Raw genomic sequence first — 25,140 nt, forward strand, 5'->3', positions numbered from 1 at the left:
AGACCGGCCGCGGCGCGTGGCGGCGGCGCGGGCGAGATTCCGGCGAGAGAGCGAGCGCGAGAGCGCGCGAGGGTGGAAAAGCGTGGCGCGGCAAGCGAGAGGACGCGAAACAGCGCGATGAGGGGTGCGAAGGGGGTGTGGGACGACGGGAACGGAGATAGAGTGAAACGCTCGGGTTCGGGAAGGGGGAAGAAAGGCGGAGGAAATGAGAAGAAGAGGGCTCTCTCTCGTCTCCTTCGGCCGGTCGTCTGCTCGCATCTCTCCTCTCTCCCTCGCAACGCCGCGCCGCGCCACGCCGAGCGCCCGCGCGCGCTCTTGCCGGCCATAAAAATAAAATTTCAATAAATCTCCGCCGCGCGAAAACTAGTGGGGCATCCAGAGGGCGGGCTACCCGCTCATTGGAGCTGCGTTCGCGGCGGTTACCGCCTACCACAAAGCGGAGACGGCGAAAGAGACGGTAACCTGGATAGAGTTTACCTCGGGATATGGGCAACCCTCGCATGGCTACCAACCATTGCGGCCCGGCGACGGAAAATCCGACGACGGGGTACCTCCGGCTACGTGGTTCCTCGTTGCTTCCTGAGTCCATCTCCACCTTACCTCTTTTTATTCTGACTCTTCCGAAGCTATCGTCTCGGCCTGTCTCGTCACCCCCGTGTCCTATTCGAGCGCGCACTCACTTGATCCTACCGATTAGTGACCGCGTGGTTCGGTTTAACTTTCCTACTACCGCCGATATGATCGTGGCAATTCTCAACGTAGTTCAATGAATTTACTACGAGCAAACGGCAAAAGAAGATATATAAATGTAGCAGCCTCTTCTCGAAGGAGTAAATTAATTCCGCATCATCCGAGATTCGAAATTCCACCTTATTAGCATGATCGCTATTTTTTTTTTTTTTTTTTTTTTTTTACTAGAATAGATAGTGAGCATTTCTAGAGTTCACAGTAATTTAGTATTTTGATAATTAACACTTTCTCTTGAAAATAAAGGAAGGAATAAAACTTGGCTCGCTAAGAGCGAGATATCGCAGAAAGGCGCTGTCGCGGCTAGCTACCTTCCTGAGTCCTGGTGTTGGATCTGAAGGATAGGAGCCATTTAATATCACGCCCACCAGCGGAGAACGCGAGGTGGTAGGGACACCCGCGAGCCGGTGGCGGAAGCGAGAGATCGACGGTGCGCGCTTTGACGCGAACGGGACGCCGATATGCCCGCCAAGCCGGCGTGAGTGGGGGAGTTCGGATATGGCAGTCGGCCAGTTCGCTGTTTGCCTTCCTGAGGCACGGGCCGGTCCTCAGGCTCGTCTGTACACCCAAATACTCATCCAGGAAGGCCCCGTGCGTCGCGCCGCCAGTCACAATTTTTTTTCTCGTCCTCGTGGTTCCTCGAGAGTTGAGGGTGAGGTGCTCGCGGTGTCGCGCGGATTTCCGCTTCCGCGTGCTGTATCGGAGCTACGCTCCCGCGGTTGAGCGGCATGCTCAACAATATCACCGCCGGCGGTTCCGTACACGGTATCTCCGGTAAGTACCGTACACACTTGAGTCAGAAATCCCATCCGGTACGTTGGTGTGTGTCGAGGAAACTGTGCCCGAATTAGAATTTAGCGATCTCAATAATATCTGCCGCGATTTGAAGTAACGCGCTTAGTTATGGTTAGGTCTAAACTCGAATTAGAATCCCGAAGCTGGCTGAGATTCGCAGTATTCATCGCCTTCGTTCCGCCCTACAAATCGAAGCTCTCCGATTTAAATGTCCGATTTAAATCCTTAAACTATGCTGAGAATGACACATGTTTATCAGGATAATTAAGTGTGTATTCTGAATCGATTCCAAATACAAAAGAGCGGGTGGTTAGCACGAAATTTTGGATCGTATTATTATAACACGCCTATTTTTAACTGTGAATTAAAGTCGATAAGTGCTCATCGTCCAGTACACCGTATCGATTGTTATAATTATATTTTTAGCATTGCAGAAATTAGTCACGTTTTAGTTAACCGATACGTCACTAGTGATCATGCGGACCACGCGGTATCTAATGAGTGAAACGCCATTGTCTGACTAGTTGTCAGTCACATGTAGCAAATGTATTCGATCAGAAGCATTAAGTAACTTGCAACCGGAGTTCTTCGGAAGCCATCAGATGTTTCGCCGACGGTACCACGCGAGTCGCTTCCGATTTACAATCCAGTGTTATCGAGTCTTTTTTTTTAAACCAATGTGAAAGACATCGTGAAGTGTTGGGCAGTCTGATGATCGGATCAGGTACACGTCTCCCTCAGGATTAAGTGTCAGTCACAGTCATCAATCACTCATTAATTTAATAGCAACAAACAATTTCACCTACGTCAACAGCGGTACCGGCGAAGCTACTCACTTTTTCTAATTACAATAGAAGAGTCGGGAAGAAATGTGAAAGGTTAAATAATAATAGTTATTTGATCTGTGATCGCCGCTGTCGTCGACAAGTATATTAATTATTAGCGTATGTCATCGCTCTGTCGATATTAAATGAAATATTAAAATGTCATGCTAAAATCGCTTCTGCTAATCTCGCTTTTATATCTAATGTAGAATGTGAAATGACAATAATAGCGTGATAATCATATAATAATAAATGTTAAACTTTGATACTACAGTCAAGCGCGGCGCCAAGTACCGCTGTAGCATCAGGTGTCCCATAAGAAGTGTGTTTCTTCATAGCTTTTATAGTGCGCGAGCCAGTTTATTTTAAGTTTAGCGTGTCAGCTTTTTGTTGAATCGTAACGCGGCATTACCATGTCGGTCTACCGCAATTAAAAATCACAATTGAAAGTGACGTTAATTAATCAGACATTATTACGAGTACTACGAGTATTTCCGGTCTAGCTGTAAGTGCTATTAGTATAAGATATTCAAGATGAAGTCAAATCGGTCGAAAAGAAATATCGAGCTTAATTAAATCTTTATTTAAATAGATTCGGTTATAAATTTAGTTATATATAATTTTAGATACTCCTAAATCTTTCACGTGCATTATTATAGGTCACATAGCTTCGTTAAAGTTAATTGCGTACCATTTATGGTGAAATTTATAAGAGAAATATATATATATATTATATCACGAGATGGTAATTACAACGCTAAAAGAAAGTGACATTTAAATGGCAATTACTGATAGTAAAATCGGAATCTTCAGGGCAAGATGTCTCCTGTGTAAAACAGGCGAATTATAATTTGCCATTGAATATAATTGTTATTAAAATTTGACGATTATATTTTACGCCACTTAAAACGCCGCGAACTTTGTGTTTATTCGCGAATTTCATGAAACTACTTTTTTAAAGCTTATTTTCTAATCGTATTGACATGCGATTTCGCATGTTTACAAGAAAGATAAATTCTGAATCCGGATTCCTCTTAATTTGACCCTTTCATCACCCGTCGGTTGGTGTAGGGCCTACGCGTTTTGTTCTGGCTAATCCACTGTGAATAAACTCGTCGTAACTGTAGATTACAATTAGTATAATTCACTACGAAATGTTTATTGCACTGATTGATATTCATAAAATTATATTTTTTATATCGGTATTTTATTTATTTTTGCGCATCGATGTACAATTTAATACTTCTTTAATTCATTTTCATATAAAAGATGTTTATCATTATTTTCATTTTCGTTCTCTCGGTATTCGCATGACAAAGTTATAATATAGAAATTTGCCGTAAATCTTTTACGAAGATTGTTTATTGTGTAATTAATAAAATTATTTAACTTTTACCTTCTACGTGCAAAAAATCAAGTAATTTTGTTAATTGCGTGACTTTTATTTTCTACATGGTTTTGTACTGTTTTTTTTGTACTGTTTTATTATAATAAAATCGTTAATCATGCCACTTTAGGTTTTCTCAAGTAAAGAAAATTTTTCTTTTGCAACAGATTTATTTTCTAAAATTATAAATAGAAAAATCGACATTGAACGAAATCCAGAATAAAAAATTACACGAAAGAATAGTGAGATGTGCCGGTAACACGTGACGTTGCACGTCTTCGATCTCCTCCATCTCAAGAAAGCCGCTTCTCGAGTTTGATGATCTTAATTACCTCAACACTGATTACATTACGCGAGAAGTTGAGGAACGGTTTAGAGAGTTAGAATGTTGCAGGTGGCGAGAACTGAGTAAAGCGCTACACGTTAACCGGATTAAAAGAAAGTTATAGCTCCATTTTTTTTCGCGTTAAGCGTTAAACGTTGATTTTTCTTCGTCATATTTACTCTGTCACCATGCAGTTTATACACTTGTTTCTCGTTTAATTTCGGATTAACATTATTGCGATTATCGAACATGAATTCAACACCTATGGCGATGCATACAAATGGCGAAAGGATTTTTCAAAATTATTCAGCTTCGTTAAGATCTCGATTTCATTCAAACAATTGTAATCGTCGCATGCCGTCTGCAGTGATTACATCTGAGTTTACGCGAACGTGATAGACGTCACACCGACGTCACGCTTGTTTCTCATAAATTGCACTTATCTGTCTTCCGTCAAATAAGATCAAACACATACTTAGGGCCGATCGATTCGCGACTGCATCTCGATATGTCTTCAATTATTACCCTTCAATTTATTAAAAAATGAGATTTGGCCCCCCTCGGAAAAGTTGCGCACATCTCGCCGTACTTAAAGTGTGTCTGTTAAAATTTTTTATGATATACGTTAATTGCATTTGGTGCATCGGCCATCCATTGAGACAAGGCGGGCACAGCTCGCGAACGTGACACGCGAATAAATACGTCTGTCACGACATTTCCGGATAGTAATGTGATTTATGACTTTATTATTCAGACGTTTCAAGCGCGGGCGGCTGTCAATCACGAGGTTTTCAAATGTCGATAAACGCGCGGCTGTTATAAAAATTCTGTTTTTTTTTCTACAGCCGCTTCACGCATCCTGAATTACCGCGGTACTCCATGAGCAAAAAAATATATATATATACACGTGTAGAACGAATGCCTAGCGGCATCCCACGCGATCCTTTAGTGATTAGCGTTTTAATTTGATTATGATCTTCGATAATCCGGTCAATTAATGCGGAATTAAATAATCATTCCCAATCTTTAACAAGAGGGAAAGTAGTATCTCGAAGTAATACTGATGTAATTATGCAAAGTAAATGTTAGAGAAGAAATTTCCCTTTTCGATTTTCTTCTAGGAAATGTAATATAGCACTGCGATTGTTCGAATGCGATTTTTACATCATAAAGTTTGTTATCGCTATGTGCAAAAGAATTATTACTATTATAATTATTAATTCTTTAATAATAGGAATTTCAACGTGGAAATGAAGAATCCACGTAAGAGAATCCGAATTCTCATTAAATAAAAAAAACTCATAAATATTTCTAAATTTTACAATAAAATAAAATCGCTAAAATTTTATAAATAGAAAGACGTCGTGAAATTCATTCATCTAGATATTCATTCAGTTAAGTTTTCCTACACAATAGTCCGATAAAGTTTAATATTGATTTTCGGTATCTTTCTTTATAACTTTACGATCACAAACAAAACTAGAGAATATTCAACGTAAGCTGCATTTCATTTTATTATTAGAAGTATACATATTTAAATAAAATTGTGAAATAATAAATTTTTAAAATGCAGCAAATAAATTTGTCAGGAAATCTCTTTCATACAAATAAATACCCCTGTCACGATGCTTCCGGATAATAAATAAAAATAATAAAATTAGTAAATAAAAATAGTAAATAAAAATAATACGTTTTAAATACTTAAAAGAATCTTAATTTGAATATAGAAATTTAGAAAATAAGACTTTAGGATCTTTTTGACAATGGGACAATGGTCTTTGCGCCAAATATTTAGTTTTACGAAAAATGAATCATCCTTATAAATGTCAATATTTATGTTAAAATTACTAATAACCCTTACATGGGAGTTAATTTCACGTTATTTCACTTTTCCTATTTTTCGCGCAGCTCCATCGCATTTATTCTATCGCGTAGTCGGATTACGCAGGTGGAAACTTTTAACGAATACTCTTTTCCTCCTTGGTGACGCAAAAGATGCGTCCACGTCGCGGTCGTACCTGACTAAACTAGTTTACCTCATTACGTAAGCATCTTTGACAATGCACAACGACGTGCGATACCTGCGATCTGACACACAGAGTAGTGTAGGCGTACTGATCTGAGATGGACACCCTCCGCGATACAACGATACATTCACGTATGCACATAACGTACACGATGCCACACGCTCATATACAAAAACACAAGATACGTATGTACATGTGTATACGTACACATATATGCATATACCTACTTGTGGACGAGTGCGTGGAATATCGGGACGTGTGTTTGCGCGCCTAGAAGTTCAGAGTATACGGTGACGATTCTCGCACCTCCTCGCTAAGTGGTCCGTACACCCCTCGGCCAGCTTCTGCTCCTATACAAATTTAAACTACGTAGAGCGGGCGCGTGGGGCGGGCGAGCGAGAGGCATGTGCGGAGCACGAGGAAGCCCGGCGAAAAGAAAAAAGATGGGAGAAAACTGAAGCGGCACGTCTTCTTTTTTTCTCTGCCTCTTACCTACCTCGTCGCTGCACGCACGTAGGAGCGAAGGATGCGCAAGATCTGAAGCGGTACGACAAGGAGCACGGCGTGCTGGGTGTGAATCTGGGCTCTGGTCTTTCCGCGGGTGGTGGCCTCACGCTTCATCAGGAATTGATCATGACTATGCCCGGCACAGGTACGTATGAGCTACGCCCTGAAACGTTCGCTTTCGTTGGTCGAGAATCATTGAGGAAAGGGGGCGCGGAAAACGACTAACCACGCGCAAGCTTAATCCACCATCTCTTAATCTATTACACGCATTTTACTCTAAAACGCATTTCAGGTTATCAAAAGGAGAGTGATTATATAGAAGTAGAAGAAATTCGACGATCGAGAATTCAATCGTCCCATTTTATAGGTGCTCCTTTTATTTACATTTCTAAGATAGTATTGCGAAATTGTGAACGATTTGTGATGGAATGAATGACAGATTTTATCTGTTCACTATATTGCTGGATGAGGGTAAAATGGAAAGATAAATCGCATCGATTTTCCACGAATATTACGTGAGCAATGAGCGTATGATATATTCCCTGAACGGATTGCGCGATGTTTTTCAATATGAATAAGAAGCAGACGAAATCATTTTGTTGCAAGTGTGCACTAGCGTATTTCTATATTGTTTGTGAGAAAAGTTTAAACGTGTTTAAAAATATATAAAGTGGATATCGACTTATATTTTGCAATTAATAAATTACAATAGATTGTAATAAGTGAGAATATATAGAAACCTCATGATATAAATTTGATATAATTTCAGTGGAATTAAATTAATTAATAATTTATGAATATTTAAGGCTAAAATGCAATTTTGCAAAAATATGTTTAAGAAATCTTAGTAATAAAAACTAGAACGGCATTTTTAAGATTATTGATTTTTGAAATTTTTGCTCTGGATTTAATATTAAATTGGTCACGTCATTTTTACACGTCACGTTCATATTGAAGTTACATAAATAAAATGTAAAAGCGTGCATATTAACCGTATTGCGAGTCTTTAAATTTAACTGTTGAACGATGTGCAGCACAAGTTATGGTTACAATCTATATAATTATGAAGTATTTTAATAGATAGAGATTGTCAGATATTAATATTGTATTGAAATACAAGATATTAATTTTTTTTTATTTTATTTATTTATAAACTGTACTAATTTATTAACAATCATAATTAATAAAATTGATAACTGTTGACTTGATGAGTATCTCGAGATTATACGAAGAACTTTATCAATACTATACTTGTTCTAATCGATTTCACACTTTTTCATATTCTTTTTCAATATCGATAATTTTAAATGAGTAGATTGTATATTACACGTATTTAATTTTCTATTTCTTAAAATGTGGAAAATGCGGCAGAGAATACATGACTTTTAGCTCCTAATTAGCCTTTCGATTAGCAATTCGTTTTAGAACGAAAGATAATCGATATCGGTGAAAATGCAACGCTTTACGTTTATACTATTTAACTATGGTTTTGCATTTTAGGTAGCGCGTCGGGGATCGGGCAAGGCGATGACAAGCCTGCGAAGCAAAAGCGGCATCGGACGCGTTTCACACCGGCTCAGCTTAACGAACTGGAAAGGTGTTTCGGCAAAACTCACTATCCGGACATCTTCCTGAGGGAGGAAATAGCACTAAGGATTGGCCTCACGGAAAGTCGCGTTCAGGTAGGTGTGGTCAAAATGTACACATTGCCGTTGGCACGAAATGATTAATTTCAGCGTGAGCCAGAGAACTTATCGCGTGATCTCGCGTTTATCGTTGTGCCAGAATTACATGCATGCATGTTAAAATAAAAATTGCAATTTTGAATCATTGGTTTCAACGTTTATTTAAATCGATCGCTGTGTAAAAATACAACATTGCGCAATTCGACTCTTTTTTTTTACGATTTGACTTATAAGGAAGAGTTATTAGAATTATCTGTTCCCCAGAAAATCAGATTTAATTTTTCGTAATGCGTGCACTTTTTGCAACGACCAATTTATTTGTATAATTATCTTGATTATTGTGTGGTGATTTATTATCGTTGTAAATCTTATCGTATAAATATGGAGAGGATGAAGCTCTGATACGATACATGAGTGACATAATAATATGTCAGATAACACGCAAGGTTGTATAAGAATAGACGTTTATAAAAATTTATAAATACGAAAAGATAATGTCACTGATGTGTAAAAATTTGATGGCATGTATTTGAGTGATGTTAAGACATTACGTGGTAGCATAAATTGTCGTGTGGTGACCTCTCGGTTATCCTCAGAAACGTATACCCTGACTAGTACCGGAACTCCAGCGAAATCAATTGTGTCGGCCTACCGTGGCTTTTTGGATTAAAGTGAAACTTGGAGCAGTAGCTAAGCCCTTACCCTGCGGGGTTCCGAATTTTGGTGAGTTCCACTTGGTTGTGAGGCGACCGCGAAACTTTGCGGAAGCTCGCAAGTCCTGCCTCTGGCATCAGGAATTCCGGGATCAAAGATCCAGAAATCTCGACCGCGTTTCCCCCGAAAGCTGCCCTTCGATTCTATCGATCCTTCAACAGCTGCTGTTACCGATCTTTGAAATTTTTATGTGAAGATACACGGAAAGAATGATTTTGGTAAAATATTTAAAAAAATTAAACTGCACAGATCTGAAAATATAATTTTGTTGCTCAACCTCGGTTGCGAATATCAAAACTTTTTATAGCCTTACTCATCATGCTTGAACGTCCTTCATAAGTATTTCAACGGTCCAACAAAATTATTTTCAGACCCGCATTTGGTTAAATTTTTAGAGATACTTCAGTAAACTCGTTCTTTCAGCGTATACAATTTATATTAGATTTATTATCAATTGGGATAATTATAATTCAAACTTGTGCTTACTCTGCTCAATTACCCAACATATGATCGAGGAAAAAGTTTTATTTTACAGGGAAAATATATAGAGGAATGACTTAAGAGAGGACTAATTATGTTGTATTAATACAGAGATGTAATGGATCAAAAATAGCGTATATTATTAACGACGAACATTAAAAATAGACGCGTCAACAATAAACGTCGGATCAAATTAAAAAAGACACGGTAAATCGAGGCATCTTGCGCATTATAATTTAACGAGCATAATGTGTTTTTGACAGCAAGAATACACTCGTGATTTCCGCGGTTTATCTAAATACAGAACTGACGGAAATCTCAGAATTCATGAAACGAAAAGGCTTGAATTTTCCTGTCCTATTCATCTAAGAGTTTATCGACCTTTCCGTTTGATCGCCGAACGCATTATTGGCACGTATTTCATTGAAAAATTAACTAAGGATACTTATATTCGGCTTCAATGAAAAGTTTCATGCAATGATGAAATTCGAAACGATGACGAGTGATCACTTATGTAAAGACGAGGCGCTCAAACACAAGCGCTCAACAGAGTGCGATAATAAAATTAAGATTCTGATTCCGTTATAACATACTTGCAATCCGCATCGATATTATTCCGCTTGATTGGGAAGACAGAGATTTCTCTGTATTACGTTAAAACTGATTTAAAAACGAGCTAATTAAGCTAACTTAAAAAAAAATATTGGTTTCTTAATTACACACTCTTAATCTTTACATCTCTCGACGATAATTTTACACGTCGAACTATAATATTCGAAATCAAGCCACACGAAGCAACTGAAAGTTTGTCTTTTCGATCGGATTTGACCATCGCGAAAGGGTGATTTCGGCCTCCCCGCGGGCTCTCAGCTGACAGAACTTTTTTAAGTCTCCGGGGCACGTCTAGAAAAACGGAGTTAATAGAAATTCATGAAAATTTTATTCGCAACTTGGAGGCGTCAGTCAAGCCGGGCGTTGTGCCGCATACCAAGCAGCCATGCTCCGTCCCTCTCGCGCGCGTATATAAATTCGCACATACGCCGTATTTGTTCGTTACGTAATAAAATGACTCTCCGCACTCCGCGAGAACAGCTATCCGGATATTGATGATTACATTATAATCTTCTTTCTTAATCGCGTGATAAAAAAAGGAAAACTTTTATAGAAACAACCGAGATACACTCCAGGATTCGCGGCCATTCGTGAATTTTAATTTCGTTCGCTCGTGAATTGTTTCTTTACACGTTCCATTTCGAAAGCGTTTTTTTTTTTTTTTTGATACGAATACTTTTTCCATGATATATATTTTTAAGAAGTTGATACTCCGCGATATTATCGCAACGTTTGCTGCGATTTCTGATTTTCATCGCGCGACACATTGACTCCCGGCTCGCGTCTTTCGATTGTTTAACAAGTCAGCGGTTTCAAAGTCACCAGGGGTGACATTTTTGCGTTGCACCCCGCAGTAGCGTGTGCTTGTTTCAGCGAAACGGGAAACGACGGGAGAAAGTAAAAAAAAAACACACACACAAAAAAGGAAAAGAGAAAGACGAGAGAAGAAAGAGAGGAAGAAAAGAGAACGGGAGAGAAAACGGATCGGGATTCGTGGGTCTGTCGGGCGGCAGGCTGCCTAATTGAAAGAGGTTTTCTGTGGGCGAGGGTAGACATCAGCGTGAACGAAGCGTTTCCAAGGAAACCCGGCGGCGGGCACTCGTGTGGAGAGGGCCTTCGGCACCAATGGGGCTGCGAGGGAAAGGCGCCGGCGCTCAGCATCGCTATACTATCGAGCGTCGCTATCAAAGGTTTCTTGACTTGCCATGGCGGATCCATCGTATGTGTTTTAAGGACGGCCGGAGTAATCTCTTTTTATTTTTTTTCTTTTCTTCAATTACTTCCGCGTTGCTCGGCGGTTACAGCGCCGATCGTTCGCGGTAATGAACTTGAATGGAAAAGATCCCGGATGCGCCCCCGTGCCGTAGCATGCATGCGCCACCCCCGTCATATTTCGCGGTCTCCGGAATACCAAAAATAGAATTTCGCGTTTCTCCCTAATTACGAATTTGATTACAAGTTCCGAGTATACGGCGCGCACGCGTGTCGAACTACAAATCACTGGGGACTCGAAAATCGGACTGTTTTATAAGACGCGTCTTTATTAATATTTTTTCAAGATCGTCTTACGATGATGAATATTCGCGAGAAATTAAATTTGGAATCAGAGATCGGGAGAAATCCGTTCACGAGTGATTTCACTCGTTTTTATAATCTACGCTGCATCGCAACATAAATTATGACACTCCGCATCATTGATACAGTAAGCGTAATAGCTCTGTTGTATAATCGTTGCATTAATGGGTAGAAAATTGCTCGCTACGAGTGCGTAGCACATAATAACGTGGTAGCTCATTCCTTCTCTGTTCCTCTGATAACTGTGATAGTTACAGAATTGCTCCGCTCGCTAGTCGATACACGTCGCTTATATAATCATCTTTGATCATCTCACACGTTCGCTTTTCTTATTACAACAGTTTTTTGTTAAATAATTTTTTGTCAAGTAATCTTTTACTGAATAATCCTCAAGTCTGGACACACTTTTTTTGTTCGAAAACGTCAAAATGTCAGGTGGCTCGACGTTTGCTTTATTATTAACGATAATTGAAGCATATTTCTCATTGTTATTACACAGAATGCTTTTGTATTAATTTACAAACGAAAAGAAAACTATTTGTCGTTATAACTCGTTGCACTCAAAATTCGATCGATACCGCGTGCAATAGAGATATTTCGAATGCAATCGGCGCACACGTATACGCACACGCCGCCGTACAGAGCGAACGGTCGCATGGAGAGATTAATCAGTCACCATTTTTCCCGATCGAGCACAATGCGGCGGAACAATGGGAAGCATCCCTGATTAGCAACAAAATACTTGGAATAGCGTAATGAAATATTACGGTTCATCGATTTGTAATTTATTATCGCTCGAAGAGAGGCGTAATTGCTGCTCCATCTCTAATTCCCGTTAATGAACAACTATTAAATTGCACAGGTAACGCATCGTGAGAACTGCTGTACAAACAACAATTACTTCGAAGTGGCATTATGCAGCTATTTGAAATTATGTGTAACATTTAATTAACGTCTTAATGCGATTATTGTTCCGTTGCGAACTCGTTAGCGCGACGATACGTATTGTCCTAAGATGCGTATCAGAAGGCTACGCGTTCATTTCCGTGATAGAGAACCGCGAGATTTTCACGTGTGTGTGTATAAAATATAGGGAATTACCGGTCAGCGCGTTCGCCCGAAATAAAATAATTAAGAGCCGCCGACTTTATCGCTGAAAAATGCACGGGTTTTTGGTGAGTGTTCGCTCCGCTTAATTAGCCGTAATGGACATAATGAATTTTACATTAGACCGAGTTTTATCATTTTCGAAAAAAAAAGGGGTACTCACGTACTCTCCATACAGCCCGGCGCGGCGCTCTACTCGGTTTGCGGAGCGGTGTTGCTAAGCGTAATCAACTTCACGGCTGCATCGAAATAGTTGTGTACTGTCACATTTGACGTGCGACGATCGACTGTATTTTCCATAAGCGCGGAAGCGGCATTTCAGTACCTTACGGTTAACATGATTTTTATTCTGCATCGAGAATGCAGTTACAAGCGGCAAGAGCTGCAGGGCATTCTCATAGTGTGTAAAACCTTGCAAAGTTTCAGGTATATTTTTTAATAAAATTTTTCGGGACTTCACGATGCGTTGAGAGCCTGCGGCTCGCAGTTTAAATTTTCTGTGATAGATTTCCCGGTGTAAACGGGAGAGAAGAAAAGAAAAAGAAGTATATACAAGACGTCAATGGAAATGAACAAAAAGCATTTGTTTGTTTCGCAGATCTTCCCGTCCCTCAGAGCCTCGCGATAATATTTGGAATATTATTCCTCAATGAAAGCGTCGCTCGATGGTTATGCATTATTTCGCGCGGTGGTAGCTACCACCGGGCGAAATAATGCGGGACCGCCGCAGGCCGCTCGCGGCGGGAATTCGCGATTGACGCACGGGGTCAACGGCTTTTTTTCATGCGATGTGCACGCTTTTAGAACGCGCGCGCGGCGCGTTATTCCTTACCGTCAATCATGTCCCGAATATTAATTCGCCGCGCTCGATGCTTCAAATAAAGTTTAATCATTCGAGAGACCGCTCGCGAGAGAGTTTGAGACAAAAGCTTTTTTCAGCCGGACGTTTATTACTAAGCCGACAGTTTATTTCGGGCGGCGTATCGGCACTTTACGGTTTTAATTACGCGTATTTTAATCCGCCCAGGAGACATTTTCTGTTTCGAGAGAACGGCACCGAGTAGAACGAGCTTTATTAGACTGCACACGGTCGATTTAAATTTAATCATAATGAAGAGGCGATTAAAATTGCAATCGTCCACGGAATAGAACCCATAGCGCCGGGCAGTTAACGTCTGCTAACAGGCATTTAACTTAACTGCCTCACGTAACTGCTCGTTTCTAGGCTGAAGGGTCCTTTCGATTGCCCACTGCCGGAAATTTTATGGGCCACGACCTTTCGTCGATGAGCGCGAACTTTCGGGGACCCGCAAAAAAGGACAACTTGTTTCCGCGCGCGTGATCGTTTCGTGGATTACCGTCGTTCAGCCATATCGTGTACCGCCACGTACGTCGCCGTCGAGCCGACAAACTTATCCTTCGATTCTCTCAGCTCCGCGAATCGCGATGTAAAATCATTAATGCGGAAATGGCCAGTTTCTCTAGAAACATTATGTTTTTTTATTTTTTTTTAATAATGCCGCTTTATTAACAAAAATGGAAGAAGAACAAAAATGTTTTCGGGGCGTACCGAATTCCTGACGTGAATTCCGGGATGCGCCGCGAAAATCCTGTAGCCAAACGAACCAAAATCTCATCTATCTCGCGTGCATTTTTATGATATTTATCGAATTATCAGCGTAATTAAAAGTGATTGTACAATATAAGAGCAATATGAATTTTGCACGCGTTTCTATTAGATAATCATAATTAAGAGACGAGCTATTTACATAAGATTGTAATAAATTTTCGCTAATTATATTATTATAAATTATAATTAATAAGAGACTAGGAACGAGAGAGAGGAGCGATGAATCACGATAACCGCGAGAGTCCGGATCTCTCGGAGAAGTCGATGGATAAGCGCGTGACTCTTCTCGCCTCGATATATCGCGAGTTGCAGAAGTCACATATGCCACGAGAGAGATGGTGGCTCGTCCAGCGCGGTAGCGGGTGCTAGAGTATTGCTTTCAAAGTATCCCCCGGGAACCGGATGAATGGCGATGTCATTCGGCCGTCCTTTGGGATAAGCAAGTGACTGCAGCGAGGATAAATGTAGTTCGTTATTGTCTTGCCCCGAGAAATGGGAAATGTGGTTTCGTTGCTCGCTGCGAAACGTGACGGAGAACTTACCGCGCGGCTTTTTTCGAACTTAAGAGCAACGTTTCCATATTCGCGAGTTTTATAATTATCGATAGATATCGATTTTTTAATCGTTATTATTAGATAATTGTGATGAATCGCGATTAATTATTAATTATGTACAAGCTGGCGCGATTTCTTCGTCTATTCCATTTGAGCGTGCGATTCAATAGGAGAGAAGCTTCAATGAAGCTGAATATCTCAGAAGTTGACAGCTCGATTGGAAAAGTGTTCCTTCGAAAATGTTAATTATTTATCAGGATAGACCATCCTTGTCATATCGCACGTCACTATCGATAAGCTTTTATGAAAGAGAAATTACACCCTGGAAAATATCCGATTCGAGTAATATCGTCCCGCGAAGAGTCGATAATTCCGCCGGTCGGCTGTGCGCGCGAAGGAAGCGCGAGTCCGAAGAGGTTTATTGCAAAATCAATACCTTTAACGCGGAGTTACGGTATCGCGCGTGGCGGTATCGAAAGTCGAATATGATCGAGATGCGATATTGAGCTGTAAAATTTGCGCGCGATAAACTATCACCGGTCGCATTTGCGAATGGATACACACATTCGGCGTATGGCCGGACATGTGTACGCGGCAATCGAGTGTTTTACGACGATGCATCAAACATTCGTGCGTCAAGTTACTATGCCGCGAATCACTCTCGATCATGAATGAGCGTCGCGTTAAATCATTGTCACGCTCTCGCGTGATTACGTGTCTTTTTCTAGCAACTTTTATCTCCTTTCTTCCTGTAAAAAAAAAAAAAAACAAAATTGCAACAAACATTGCGCCGAAAATCCTCGCAACTGATTAAACAGATTGTTATAGATATAAAATAAATTTATTACAACCGTCTACTGTGTTTTTTTGTCCGACATAAAATGAAATAATTCGTATTGGCATCGTAATGATATCAGTTAGAAATTGTTTGTATCGTATGATCCATTTTCGTTACACGATCCATTTTATAGCTTCGTGTTTTCAAAGTATCTCAAGCAAAGGCTGCGTCAAAATAAAATTGTAAAAATTTGGTTTTAGATTCGCTCTTTGTTAACATGATGGTAAAAATTTGAAACATTTTATGAGCGCGATGACGTTCGTAAAATTCACATCGATAAACCGATTTCATTCTTCCTTGCGTGAAATGGAACTTCGGCGAGCGATGAAAAAGCGTAAAACGCGTGCGCGAATCTCGCTTCGCCGCCGCCGCCGCTGCCGCTTCTGCCGCTTCTGCGTCGCGCTGCGAAGATCCAGCGCCTCTGCTATGCAGTGGTCTATGCATTTTAAGGGAGGGGTGATTTTTAATGCCGTATAAATATGCATAGGCCGCGATATTAGCTCTTACGTGTCGCCGCCCGAAAAATATCGCGTGTAGGGTACGGCACGAACCACGTTACACGCATACGGATGCGCGCGTGTGTAACAAGGCCGGGGAGAAAAGCATCCCCGTGTAGACGTGCGAGGTAACAGGGCCGCGGAAGGGCATTAGGGTTCTCGATGGATAAATTGTGTCGCCGCGATGACCCGAGGGAGCATCATCTAACGCCCATTTTGTTATGACGTCTGCAGCACTGAATAATTTCGAAGCAGCGAAAGTCCATTGGTTCTCTCGATTAATTAAAGAACTGAGAATTAGATGTACATACCTGAGGTACATAAAGTTCATTCTATGGGTTATTGAGAAAATGTTAAATAATTATATAGTTTGATATAGAAGAATTTGCATTATCGAGAGTAACGATACGATACGTAGCAATAATATTATTTTATTATATAATATTTTTTATTATATTTTATATATATAATATTATATTATTGCTAATAATATTACAAAGAAATTGCATACATAATTTTTAATATCCGATGATAAGAACGAAAATTATTACATTAGAGGCATATAAAATAGTTCTTGTAAAGAAACTGATTAAGGACATATTTCTGGAATAGCAGCATCGCTTGTTATCCTGTGAGAAACGAGAACAATATGAGAAGATAAGCAATTTGATATACAGTTTTAATATATTCGTTGACGAGGGAGATTATGAATGTATCTGCGAAGGATGCGATTCTGGAAAACGATTGGTATGTTGCATTTTCGTAAACGTATGGTGCCATATAGACTTTTGCGAGCGAGTTTATCCCAACAAGTAAATCCAGTTCCACGAGCAATTCGAGCTAATTTCACGACAGGTATCGTAAGCCGGCGATATTGCGCCCGTGAAATAATAATAAAGTATAAATGGATCAAGTTTATGGCCGAGGTGCATGTGAGAGCACCGAGTATGCATTTTATCGTCGTGTTTCGCGTCAAACCCTTTATGAGATTATGTGCTCTAGAGGAAACTGCCTCTGTTTCTCTTCTTGATACCATAAATTTTTCGAATCTTCTATTAAAGTTACCCCACCCTCCCGCTATTTGTGCTGATGAAACAGTTATTATTTTCTCGTTAATAATACTCGAAGTGTAAAATGTATTGTTGTTTTTACAAAATCTGCATATCTAAAATTTCCTATGAAGATGATGATAATCTTCGTATAAAGATTTAATTTGCCCGATGTATAATAGTCACATTCAATAGTCGTATGACATGATAGATTATGATAATGTAACATACCATAATGATACATCAAAGCTACTGATTTTTAATTCTACGTTAGAAGTCAGGCGATTCACTAATGGCGTAGCGAAAATCTCTCCTGACGGCGCAACGCAACATGAAACAGTGGGCGGTCCGGGTAATGCGTCTTGCCACCCTCAGACTGTCTCCCAACCACCGTCATCAATCAGGGTCACATTCTGCAAACACAACTTATGTAGTATTTATTTTCATTAAATTTATCACCACCTGGACCAGCGTGCGTTCCTTCGTTGACTCACGGGTGCACGTTGTAAAAAAAAAAAAAAAAAAATGAGAGTAATGCAAAGGAATAAAATATCCTCAATTTGAGTGTATTGACGCTCAATCAATAATTTTGCAAAGTTAAAATAATTAAAAATATATAGAAAGTATAATGAAATATATTTATTGTTGGCACAAATAAGTCTCGTACTTATATTATTAATTTTAATTTGAAAGATACCTCAATGTTAATTTTTTTATCAATCATTGATTTAAATTACATTTTTTTTTTTTTTATCAAACTCTTAATTCTCTATCAAATATATTTCACATTTGATAAAGATTGCAATTGATTATCTTTATTAAAAAAAAATAATGTACTGTAATTGTAAATTAAAAATTTGAATACTTAATTAATCAAATATTTAATTTGTGATTATATAGTTTTATCGGATTCAGGACTATTAGCTTCTTGTACCATTGCAAAATATTAATCCGGTAAATCGTCTATTTGAAACAGTGAATCAAGATTTCATCGTGGAAAGCTTTTCCCATCCCGAGCAGAATCAAGAAAGAGAAACGTTATCTCGTTTTGTGGCGATTCGAGGCGTTTTTCCGCGAAGTGAGTCGGACTATTCTTCAATGGCGTGCTGAAAGCTACTCCTATATATCTTGTGGCCTCGGGCAGATCCCGCCGCTTGCCTTGATGGCAAGCTCAATTTATATCAGCGCCTGCTGAAACCCCCTTTACGAGGTCTCGCCACCCCTTCCCTGCCCCCTAAACCTCACCCTAACCTCAAACCACCCCTGCCTGGCCAATGCTCGCTTCTTGCCACCTTTCTTGCCTCCCCTTGAAGACTCGAGGGCTCCTCCGGAGTTAAACTAAGCCATTCGCGATCGACGAAAAGAAATAGAAAAGGTCCTGAAAATCGCGATCTTCACCGTCTTCTATGATCCTTTGTCGTTGCGGAAATGCTTCTGGGAAGTATTATAGTTTGATTTGCTGAAACTACTCCCAGCCGAGACGTATGGAACATTTCAAGCATCTATTGTTCAATGAAATTGATTGTTATATGTGCAATCGTTCGAAAATTATTATTTTAAAGATATAAAATAGAAATGTTATCAATTATTAATTTTAATTAAGTAAGTTGAAATAAAATTACAAACTCTTATAAATATAATTGATAATGTCATTAATAAAAAAGCGATAAATAAAGGAACGATAAAAAAACAATCATTTATGGATTACTGATAAAAAACCACAAGTTTTTTTTTAATTTTGCAATTCTGTTGGAAATACATACGATTTGATAATGTATTATCATTATTGAAATATCGATCGTGTGTACCACCATCACATTCCAAATACGCGTTCAACGATGGAAAATAATTCATTTAACGAACGGAATTACTTTATTCCGAAATTAATGAACAGTGAATTATAAATGTAAATAGTCTGTCATGTAAATTTTGCGTAAGCCTCTCGTGTAAAAATGTTGGCGGATAAATTTATGGCAATTTTTACCATGCAAGAGCAAATGTGCACTAAACAAATAAGTGTATCGCATTCTTTCTTGATATACGTACTAAGATATTAAGATATTCTTATATTAAATATATTTCATATGAATAAAATAATATGAAAATATTTTATTTGAAATTTTTATATGATAAATTGACATATAAATAATATAATTAAATATAAGTTGGCGTTTGTATAAGAAAATATTCTTTCTTCAACAGAAAAGTAAATAATTCTTAACTTTCTTTTACTTTGAACTCATTTACTTAAATTAAATTAATTTAATTTATTCTCAATTACTAAGAGACTGTTTTCTTTTGCGATTGTTATTTTTATTTATAAAACTTTACAAAGAGTAGATTTTATGAAAAAATGAAAGAAAGCTTAGCTGTTATATGTTTCTGCGACATTACTGGAACACACGTTCGGAATGTTATTAAAACCGTATTTCGCGATACAACTAGTACAACTTGAAATGCGTCCACGATCTCGAGCAGCCGGATTACTAGGAGAGTCGATGTCGATTTTATGAAACCAGCAACGTCCGTATCCACCCTCATCCTGATCCCAGGTGCTTCCTGGGAACAGCTGCCACGGCGCACGCGCCCCCGCGCCGACGAAGCAGTGATTGATCAATTTTTAAAAAGCAATGTTCCTAATTGACCCGCCGCGCCGGTTCGCTTCTCGCCAGAGCGTTTATATCTTACGAAAAGGCGTCAGTCAGGGCATCTTAGTCATCGAAAGGTGTGTTCAACTACGATTCATGCCAGTTGTTCTTCCTCGAATACCCCTCTCGGAATATTCGCTCGTTAACAATGAAGCAGCGATATCGTCTATCATTCATCGACAAAACATCATTCATTAGCACACGAATAAGAAATATTTGAATTTATACCTTTCTTATGATGTATAAAATATTAATATTAATACTCTTGTGAAACGCTATCGTAAACAAAATTTTAATAAATTTTTTTAATAAAATTCTGGATATTCTAGCTAGTGTCATTAAAACGGGCATTGTGATATAAAGTAAACGTCCCAGTGACCGGACGTGGACCTTTATCTGGACAACCACTTATATCAATCTCAAATGCCGTCTTTATTAAGTCTTTATCTTAAATATTTAAATATTACAATTAAGCTTTAATATTATAATAAAAAAGAAATTTAAGATTAACATATCATAAGTTTTTTCGTGATTGTCTGGTTATAGGTACACGTCCGGTCACTAGAACGTTTATCTTAATTAATATAAAAAAATTAGAGCAATTGCGTTTTTATTAGTTCTAAATTTTGAAATTTCATTAATGACGTTATGAAATGAATTCGACTTATCTTTATATTATTTTAATTACATCGATTAATAGTTTTAATATAAAGCTTTCAATTTGTTGATTCCAAAAAGGAACTGTATTTGAAGCATGAACGTTCGACTGATTACAATTATAAAGATTTTATGTATTTTTGAATGCCATGATTTTTCATTTTGTTATCAATATTTCTATTGTTTTGCATCTGTTGCATTGAAATAATATTTTAATTTATCTATGGAATTGCTGCGGTATTAATTAGACATTAATAATTAATTACAAATGTAAATTTGAGCCTCTGAACACGCTCTATGACATTTTCGCATACAAACGTTCTTTGGCATGAATCTTTGATTTAGACATGAATAAAGAACTCATCGATTGCTCGGCTTTTCGGTATTAGACGCGCGCGTTGAAAGCACTCGTCCGCGCGTTGTTATTTCGTAACAGAAGTCATTAGCATCCGCCTGCGTTAATTAACGGAAGTTCTGCCATACATGTGTAGTCTCGATGCACCTGCGCACCGGATAGAAGTGTACGTGATAATGCGCGATTTGCGCATAGGCAGTCTCTCGTGCTTTTTCCCTCTTCTGGACTATATATCGGCGCGTAACGGCGGATTATCCACGGGCTTTTAGTCGCGGTTTCATCGTAATTCTACCGTGAAATCGACGTGTCGAGAGACGATTCGTCGACGGCGCGAAGACGTGGTAGCCCGGAAAAGGGCAGCTAAAAGCCTACCTTCGCCGCACGTCACGGTTGCTTTAAAATAAAATAATGGGCATATTGACGAGGAAAAAAAAATTCCATATTTTGCGAAAATTAGAAAATTTGCGGGACATCTGAGAAACAAAATATCGAAAATGTATTTGAAAGCGAAAATATTTTTCTGATATTTGTAATATTACAATATCCTCGATGATTGTATTGTCTGAAGAGATGTTATGCGTAAGTTAATTGAGAAGAAATTAACGTATTCAATTCACTTAACATTTATTAACATTTTAATTAGAAATATAAATTGAAATAACATTTTATTCAAATATGTGAATTTTTATTTACACATTCAACCTATTTATTTGATAACGAGATATACATTTTGTATACAGATAAATGGAAGAATTAAAGTAGACAAACTGAAATCTTTTTTTTTATTGTACAGAAGAAATGTTCTAAAATGAGTAAAAATAAAAAAAAAATTAAAAGTTAAATTGAAAAAACGTTTTGTATAATATATAATAGTAATTAGCAGACATAAACTTTGAATTTTAATTAGCGTAAGTGAAAATATTGAACGATTAAATAAACAACAGTAAAATTGATATTAACGACAGTAAAATTTGGTAAAATGACAAATTGAGCATGCGATCGAGTATTTATTAATTACATATTAATTAAATACGTTATATTGTATTATACAATTCTACAAATACTCGAAAACTTAAATTATCTTAGATGTTTAACAATTTTATGAGTTTTTTATCCTTATATTTGCATTTGAAGTAACAAATCCGATATCGGTGAAGAGAAATGCGCATTCACGTATGCAGAATCGTAGATATATCCACCTTTATAAGGTTGTAGTGAATTTTATGGAGATGGAGGAGAGCAGTATTCGATTCTACGCCACTGACTGATATATAGACGCTGATTCGGTCCCAATGCACTTAACACCACCCAGCTCTAATGCCATTCTCTCGTCACGAGCGTCCATCCTTGAGAGTCAAGAGACCCGCCAGCTGTTACGAACCTCCGACAAATATCACGGGACGATAAACGTTAATTTAGCCAAAAATGACATCATTGTTCGTATTCAATTAAAAATTAAGAAAGATAAGTTTATAAGGAAGGATTAAAAATAAAGATGGAGCAATAAGATTTCACATCGAGTTACTTAAAATCATCATAATCACCTAATTCCACGTAGTCGTTTATTATGTACGATGCTACGGAATTGAGTTATTATCTTACATATGTGCATAATCGCTCCGATAAAAATTAAAAAATAATAGCGAACGATTCATTTATGAACACATCAACGGCCATGAAGCTATATGACATATGTAAAGTTAATGAGTTTTATCAGTTTCGATAAGACTCGAGAGACAGTAGATGACAACAGGAGACAAGTTAAAGACACCTACATCCGGTTCATGAATCCGATCCGATTTCAAAATCTTGTGTCAAATATTAATGGACCTTTGAGCGCATAAGAATGCAACGATCGCTTCATTGCAATACCTGAGGTGTATACTGGAGCGTGTAAATCCCATATATCCAATTAGATTCGTATAATCCTCGTATGTTAGCGTAGGGTGTTCCTACCCCTCGAACCGCCACCCCTCTCGGTCTTCGCCGTGCTACTCTTCTCCGTGTGTGTCCTGTTTCTGTACGTGTGTGGTCGTATGTACGGTGCGTACGGTGGCGCAAGCGCGCATCCCGCGCTCTAATGCTAAAGTACTAATTTATGGGCACATATGAGATGGCTATAGTGCTAGCTGCCGTGCCAGAAAAGGGACTATAGTCTGCGGAGAAGGATAGGAGCAAGAGAGAGAGAGAGAGAGAAAGTGAGATAGACTGGTAGAGTAGTGGTGGTGCGCTGGTGTTGGTGGTGGTGGTGGCGAGATAGGGCGAGGGTAGGTATATCGGAGAACACAGAGGCGGGCTTTGCATGCGATATCAATAAATCAAGTCCCCGGGACCCCGGCAGCTTAGGGGGCCACTACGTGGCCAGAATCAACAGCTCATAACGTCGGCTAATAGCTACCCGCGGTGGGGTCGAAGATATTGTCGTAACACCGAGGGACATCTTACCGTCGCAATGGTTGGATTTGGTTGCGTCCTATTGAGGAAAAAAATGTTATCGCGGGAAAAAGGGCGGGCAAAGAAATGATCGGATATGCTATTTTCGATTTCGTTAGAAACAGAAAAAGAATGTCCAGTGGTAAAGATAATAGTTGGCTCGATGACTTTTTTATGCTCATCGATGATTGAGCCCTATTAATTTCTAATTACTTTTAATTTAACAAGTTAGTAAAAAATGCAAAAAGCTAAAAAGTATCGAATGAGTAATAAAAATGTAAGAATGCTTACATTACAAATGAATTTAACAAAAAGTATAAGATAATCGTAATATTTTTTTTCTTAAGATTTTAAGAATTCTTATTGTCTTTTCATCGGATTGCCGATAACGATTCTCTTACCGTGTGTCTGTAGGTATGGTTTCAAAATCGACGAGCAAAGTGGAAGAAACGCAAGAAGACGACCAATGTGTTCCGGTCCTCGGGATCGCTGCTACCGTCGCACGGCTTGCCTCCCTTCGGACCGATGACCTCCGACTTGTGCACTGGAATGTTTCATACTCCTGCGGACAGATGGGGAATGGGAACAGGTCAGATATCAATAGCTTTTATCACTATCTGTAACCAAGAAACGCAAGATAAAAAAAAAATGAAAGAAATTATCCATTTGCTTACGTTGACCAGGACAGGAAACGCGCTTTCGATTGCCTGTATTATTACTCACAAAGACTCGATATTTGTCACCGTGCATGTTTAAAAACGAGATTTATATATCAGAATTTCCTGAAATCCTTTAAAAAACCGTCTTCTCCGACAGTTATTTCCGTAGCAGCTATCAATTTCATATGTCACAATGGATCATTGATAAAATATCGATGGTACTCCGTAATGCATATAATATATATCGCAGTTTCAATACATATTGCGACTTATAGAAATATATGAAGTATTTAACTATATCAATTTTAAATGGTTTATATATTTATATAAAATTGTGTATCTCTTTTACGTTGTGTTTCTTTTTTTTTTGCCATATTTACAGATCCAGAATCATAAAAACGATGTTACATAAGCATCGGATTTCTCTAGTATAAAAAAAAACATAATATTTTAGTCTGCTTACGTATTCTTCTTATTTCTTCATTAATTTTCTAATTAGACATCTTAAATTGATCCGCTGTCTTATGAAATACTTATACAATCTATTTTGATAATACAGAAAATTATGAGGAAAGAAGCAAATCTAGTAAAGTCAATACTTACACTTTTGCAATTTAATCTCTTTCATTTTTATAAATCAAACAGTTTCGAGAGAGCATGAACATTTAATAAATAAATGGCGTAAATAAATGATTATGTTCAAGCGTCAAGTAACTTCACTTTTTCACATCGATGGTGAATGAAATTAGTGATTTTAAATTTTCTTGAAATGTTAATGACGTATATCCGAAATTCGTGATTATTTTATATAATATAATTTTATATAATCCGTACAATATTTTAACAATAATTAATCTGAATCTGTAGATTTTAGTCTCGTTGCTTTACAAACATTTATTTCTTCATATGTACGTCCGAATAAAATTAATTTTGTTTTAAAAGATAAAGCAAGTCGAGATTAGAACGCGAATGTAACGAGAACAAGGAAATTCTCAAAGAAGTAGGCGCTCTTGTTTGCGATTTAATCGAAGCGTA

General features: G+C 38.3%; 1 protein-coding gene across 5 annotated transcripts in view; it reads left to right on the forward strand.

Moving 5' to 3' along the window:
• Positions 1-1,233: 1,233 nt before the first annotated feature.
• The window catches only part of LOC105199938 (homeobox protein orthopedia), a 32,197-nt gene continuing 8,290 nt past the window's right edge, over positions 1,234-25,140 (forward strand). The window contains exons 1-5 of one of the 5 annotated variants that reach the window (XM_039451648.1): positions 1,234-1,521; positions 6,479-6,757; positions 6,905-6,979; positions 8,113-8,294; positions 23,861-24,035. In XM_039451648.1, coding sequence (XP_039307582.1) covers positions 1,476-1,521; positions 6,479-6,757; positions 6,905-6,979; positions 8,113-8,294; positions 23,861-24,035 — 757 coding nt within the window. In that variant the 5' untranslated portion in view covers positions 1,234-1,475. The remainder of the gene's footprint in view (positions 1,522-6,478; positions 6,758-6,904; positions 6,980-8,112; positions 8,295-23,860; positions 24,036-25,140) is intronic. The other 4 variants (XM_039451650.1, XM_039451649.1, XM_011167272.3 and 1 more) reach the window with 4 other exon arrangements.

This window comes from Solenopsis invicta, chromosome 7 (genome assembly GCF_016802725.1).
Source record: "Solenopsis invicta isolate M01_SB chromosome 7, UNIL_Sinv_3.0, whole genome shotgun sequence".
NCBI lineage: Eukaryota > Metazoa > Arthropoda > Insecta > Hymenoptera > Formicidae > Solenopsis > Solenopsis invicta.